This window comes from Oryza sativa, chromosome 8, assembly GCF_034140825.1.
Source record: "Oryza sativa Japonica Group chromosome 8, ASM3414082v1".
NCBI lineage: Eukaryota > Viridiplantae > Streptophyta > Magnoliopsida > Poales > Poaceae > Oryza > Oryza sativa.
This window is the reverse complement of record NC_089042.1, coordinates 25,300,368-25,305,904: the sequence shown is the minus strand read 5'-3', so window position 1 is coordinate 25,305,904 and position 5,537 is coordinate 25,300,368. Positions and strand designations below refer to the sequence as shown.

General features: G+C 50.2%; 2 protein-coding genes across 2 annotated transcripts; one reads left to right on the top strand and one right to left on the bottom strand.

The window, feature by feature from the left end:
• The first annotated feature begins 218 nt into the window (after nucleotides 1-218).
• LOC4345989 (IRK-interacting protein) lies at nucleotides 219-3,166 on the top strand. Its single transcript, XM_015792582.3, has 2 exons — nucleotides 219-623; nucleotides 1,415-3,166. Exons 1-2 carry the CDS (start codon nucleotides 324-326, stop codon nucleotides 2,924-2,926), a joined length of 1,812 nt encoding a protein of 603 aa, XP_015648068.1. The 5' UTR covers nucleotides 219-323; the 3' UTR covers nucleotides 2,927-3,166.
• A 39-nt stretch (nucleotides 3,167-3,205) lies between these two features.
• Nucleotides 3,206-5,115, bottom strand: LOC4345988 (cytochrome P450 76M5-like). The gene has a single exon (XM_015792583.3). The coding sequence runs from the start codon at nucleotides 4,880-4,882 to the stop codon at nucleotides 3,362-3,364; it is 1,521 nt and encodes a 506-aa protein (XP_015648069.1). The 5' UTR covers nucleotides 4,883-5,115; the 3' UTR covers nucleotides 3,206-3,361.
• Nucleotides 5,116-5,537: the final 422 nt, after the last annotated feature.

The window sequence follows — 5,537 nt, the reverse complement described above, 5'->3', positions numbered from 1 at the left end:
TTATTGATTTTTTCATTTTTTTCGCTATTAGTAGTTAAAATTAAAAATATTTAACATCACACTATAATAAAAATATTTATATTTTGGGAGCCAGGAAGTAGGGTTGAAGGCCTACCAAAAACAATGTTGCCTTGTTCCTTTCTTCCCTCGCTTCATTTCCAGACATCCCACGGGACCGACAAGCAACAAACTGCAGCGACCCCCCTCCTCTCCCCTCCCTCTCTCTTCCTCCGCTCTGCTATGACCTGTAGCACTTCAACCCACACCACCACTTGACCCCGCTCCCCGCGCCGCCGTCGCCGCCGCCGCCCTCGCCGGTGTCCATGGCGGCCGAGGCGACCACCTCGTCGTCCTCGTCCACCCACCACCCGCCCCACGCCACCGCGGCGGTCCCGGCCCCCGCCACGCGGCACGAAATCCAGGCGGCCATCGCCAAGGCCACCGAGCTGCGCGCGCTCCACGCCGCGCTCCTCCAGGGCCAGGGCGCCGCGGCGGCCAATGCCGGGAGCGCGTACAGCCGCAGCCCCGCCGCGTCGCTCATCCGCCTCCCGCCTGGCGCGTCGCCCGCGCTCTCCAAGGCCGCCGCCGCCGCCGTCGCCGAGGACTACCCCGTCTTCACTCCGGTGAGCAATCTCTCTCTCTCTCTATATATATATATCTTCAGCTTTCGTTTCTTCTTCTCCAATCGAGGAGCGTGAGAAGTGGTCACTTTGGTGGTTGATTTTGCCTGTTCTGCTAGTCTGCTTGCCATCCCATTTTTCTTAACTTTTTTGCAACTATGCTATGCTAAGTTGCGGGAATCGGGATCTGCTTGTTCATCTTTCTGTGAGGATTATATTGTGTAGACTGTTGCTTTCTCGTTCATCTTTATGTGAGGATTATATTGTGTAGGCTTGGTTGCTTTCTTTCTCTTTTTTTTTTAAAAAAGAAGAAATAATTGTAGGTTTGGTTGCTATATTGTGTAGGTTTGGTTGCTTTCTTTTTCTTTTTTTTTAAGAAGAAAAGATAATTGTAGGTTTGGTTGCTAATTACTGGTACTGCTCTTCTCAAGCACCATTTGAGATTAAAACTTGCTCCCTATACTAGAGCTTATCTTTAGGTTTTATTGATGAATGATGAACCTTGGTGTGTAAATCAATGCTTAAACTTTGTTGCCGTGTTGGTGCACCGTGCGCGTACTTTCTACCAAGCTGATTTTTGTGAAACGAGCTGATTCCTCAGTAGTACGTAGTACTGTATTTATTAAGCTGTTACTCTATGTTTGCACTAACTTGGCATGAATCATGGACTCTGCTGCCTCTTCTTGGAATCTGACCTTTTTCATGGGTCATGTTAATATTCTGAATGTTTTGTTTGCTTCCTGATTCATCATCTGACAACTAAAAATTGTTTCTTATTTGGTGGATTCCTTCAGACTTATGATGAAGAGGCACTTAGTGGAATGAATTATATTCGCCAAGACAACAGGAGCCTATCTGAGAACTGGAGCGGAATCGGCTTGGATCATGAAGGTCAGGAAGATGAGGTGGCTTTCTCAGATTTCGACAATCACAACACATTCTCTTCATCAAACAGTGAGCTCCACTTTTCTTCATCGAACGAGCATCGACGGAACAGAATGGGATGCAGAAACCATCCATCCTTCCTTCAGCCTGCTCTCTCCACCGACAGTTTCATCAAATCGGCTAGCAAGAGGACAGATTTGGCAGAATTCAAAGCTGTGACTACTTGCAACACCTGCAAGCCTGCAACAATCAGTAGGCACCCTGAAGCCGATGTCGATGCTCTCAAGAACCTCAGCAGTAGAGTGCCGCCGCAGTCAAATTACCACCCATCCATCTGCTCAAGGCCAAGGCAGAAGGGGCCACATATTCTCTCGTGGCTCTTACCCAAGTCAAAGAGGAAAGTGAAGTCGGACATGTCGCCAAACACCGTCGAATGCGAGAACATGTCACAGCTTCTTAAGGAATGGGGGGTGTTTTCTCTAGAATCTCTGAAAAAGGAGCTTGCTGAGGCCAATGAAAATAGGGATGCTGCTCTTCAAGAAGCTGCAGAGATGAAATCGTCGTTAGGAGAACTGACCACCAAGCTAGTGAGCTTGGAAGGGTACTGCTCGGAACTGAAGAAGGCTTTGAAGCAAGCGACCAGCACCAAGAACATGATATCTCACTCGAAAAGATCAGCTAGATCACTTGCTGTTAGTAGAGACAATTCTATGCCCGTCAGTCATGAAGTAATGGTGGAGGGTTTCTTGCAGATAGTATCAGAAGCTCGCCTTTCCATCAAACAGTTCTGCAAGGTATTAATCCAACAAGTTGAAGATGCTGACAACGGACTATCTGATAAGCTAAACTTACTCCTACAACCTTATCAAGTCACGCTAACCGACAAGCACCCGAAGGTAGTACTGTATCATCTCGAAGCTCTGATGAACCAAGCAATGTATCAAGATTTTGAGAACTGCACATTCCAGAAGAACGGGCCACCCAAGTATCTCGACCCAAAAGAAGATCGTCAGGAGAACTTTGCTTCATTTGTTGCGCTTCGCAACTTGAGCTGGAATGAAGTCTTGAAGAAGGGCACCAAGTACCACTGTGAGGACTTCAGCCGCTTCTGCGATCAGAAAATGAGCTGCATTGTCTCCATGCTGAACTGGTCATGGCCATGGGCAGAGCAGCTGCTGCAGTGCTTCTTTGTGGCTTCCAAGTGCATCTGGTTGCTCCACCTGCTGGCATTCTCATTCAGCCCACCTCTGGTGATATTGCGCGTCGAGGAGAACCGGGCATTCGATCAGATGTACATGGAAGACATCCATCTTGACAAGCAAAGGTCACAGAACCCTTGCCAAGTAAAGATCATGGTGACTCCCGGGTTTTATGTCCAAGATCGGGTGCTCAAATGCAGGGTACTCGGCAGGTACAGCTAGATCTTTGACAAAATGCTGATTTATCTTTTAGTTTCCTTGACCAATTGATGTTAGCTTAGTAGTAGCATTTGTCTGTTAAGTTGCAAAGTATACAAGAATGTCAGGATATTGGTTCACGTGTGTGCCTAGTGGCTAGTGCCAATAGATCTGTAGTACCATCTGCTGAGTAAGCAAGCCATCTGCAGTTCTGCACGACAGATTTATGCAAAAAAAAAGAGAGAAGAAGAAAAAACCCCTCAACAGATTCCTTCTTTTTCTTTTTTTATCTTACTTATGATATATATTAAACACTGATTTCATTAATATAAAAACAAGTAGGATTACAAAGAAACAAAAGATAAATATGCACCGAAGCTGTGCTTTATTTGATAGTATTATTCGATATTTAAACTTTAAATGTAGCCCCGCAAATGCGCCATGAGGTAGGCTATCCTGCTAGCTTGCTTGTAGTTCACTAGCACTAGAGGCAAGTATGGGGACGGCCTTCAGTGGGACAGTAAGAACATTGGCTGTGGTGAACTTCTCACTGACATCCAACTCCTCAGCCGACATGCCGTCGGGGAGCCTCCACTCGAACGCGTGCAGCAGCGACGCCAGTATGAATGGCACGACGCGCTCTGCCATCGGCAACCCCGGGCACAGCCTCCTTCCGGCCCCGAACGGCATGAACTCGAAGTCTTTTCCTCGGAAATCTACCTCTGCTCTTTGCAGGAATCTCTCTGGCATGAACTCGTCCGGCCTCTCCCACGCCGTCGGGTCACGCATGATCGCCCACACGTTGAAGATCACCGTCGACCCCTTCGGCACGGCGTAGCCGCCGATCTCCACGCCGTCCTCCGCCGCCTGGTGCGGCAGTAGTATCGGTGCCACCGGGTGAAGCCGCATTGCCTCCTTTATCACGGCCCGGAGGTACGGCAACTTCTCCGTGTCGTTCTCCTCGATGGTTTTCTTGCCGGCGAGGACGTCCTCCATCTCTGTGCGCGCCTTGGCCATTATGCTCGGGTTGCGGAGCAGCTCCGCCATCGCCCACTGCACCGTGATGGCGATCGTGTCTGTCCCGGCGCCGAACACGTCGAACATTATGGTTGTCACGTCGTCGCGAGCGATCTTGCCGTAGGACATGAGGCCGAGGAGGGAGTCCAGGAAGTCGCCGGCGTGGTTTCCTGCCGAGGCGTCGGCCAAACGGCTGTTGGTTATGTTGTCCAAGATGTCGAACACCGTGTCGTAGCGTTTCTCCGCCCAGCGACGCCATCCCTGCAGGTCGAGCGGGCGGAGGAAGGGAAAAAGGTCGGAGACGTTGGGCTTCGCGATCGCCAAGATGATGTCCTCCACGGCTTCCCGTAGCCCGTGCGCCGACTCCTCGCCGACGTCGACCACGTCACCGGAGAAGAAGGCGTTCGACACGAGGTTGACCACCCCGCTGTACACGGCCTCGCCGACGTCGACCACCTCCCCGACGTGCGCGGCGAAGTAGCCGACGATGTCGCGCACCTTGCGCTCGCGGACGCCGCGCGCCGCGGCGATGCTCCGTGGCGAGAAGACGTGCGTGGCCACCACCCCGCGCAGCGTCTTCCAGCGCGTGTCGGAGCTCGGCAGCCATATCATGGACCGGTCGGCGAACCCGCGCACGCGGCTGGTGTCCGGGACGGCGCGCGCCGCGAGGCGCCGGTCGTGCTTGGTGAACGCCTCCCTCGCCGCGTCGGGCGAGGAGACGACCACGGCGGTGACGAGGCCCAGCTTCAGCGCCATCACGGGGCCATACCGCTCGCGCGCGAGGCGCGCCAGCGCGTGGTGCATGTTGCCGCGCAGGCTGAGCACATTGCCGATCACCGGCAGCGGCGTCGGGCCAGGAGGCAGACGACGCCGCTGCGCGCGGCGCGACGTCGTGCAGGCGAGGTAGTAGACGACCGTCGCCGCGGCGAGCGCTGCACATAGCAGCCACGCGTCGCGCTCCATTATGGATGTGCGTGTACGCAAACGCTGGAGGTGTCGTGTCTCCGGTATATGTGGAGCTAGCTGTGGTGGCGGCTTGGAACTGCGGCTTGGAATTTACAGGTACGATCGAGTCGACGACGTGGTGAGGAGTACTACAAATGTGTTACGACTTCCGAAGAAACCATGCGTTTGGTAGGCAGCCGTTACTGTGTTTCTAGCGATTTGGAAATTGGAATAATGGCATTTCTCCCGTTTAGGTGGACGAATTTAAAATTGTCACTACAAGTCCGGTTGAGTTCTTGCTCGTAGTATCATATCTTATTATAAAGTTATAACCCACTAACTACTAAAGTTTAACATACAAAAATACCACATCATCATCCACTAACAATCATTAAATTTAAACTTCATGCAAACATATTATATTATTGATAATTTTATAATTTATTACATTTTATAGCTTTTAAAATACAAGCATGTTAAATCATCATCTCACAAAATTTACATTATATATATATATATTATTTTTTATAATATGCTATGTACCTATATAGTTCATCCTTATTTAGTTAATGTTATTTTTCTCTTCTCTCATTCATATCATATCAATTGTTTTTAGTGTTTAAATGATTAATCTATGGTCCAAATTATCTCTCTCATTTTTTCTCTCATTAAT

Bases quoted from the DNA above. Each gene is read 5' to 3' on its own strand.
- LOC4345988 (XM_015792583.3), bottom strand. From the start codon at position 4,882: ATGGAGCGCGACGCGTGGCTGCTATGTGCAGCGCTCGCCGCGGCGACG.
- LOC4345989 (XM_015792582.3), top strand. From the start codon at position 324: ATGGCGGCCGAGGCGACCACCTCGTCGTCCTCGTCCACCCACCACCCG. The intron at 624-1,414 runs GTGAGCAATCTC...GGATTCCTTCAG, and splicing joins ACTACCCCGTCTTCACTCCG to ACTTATGATGAAGAGGCACT.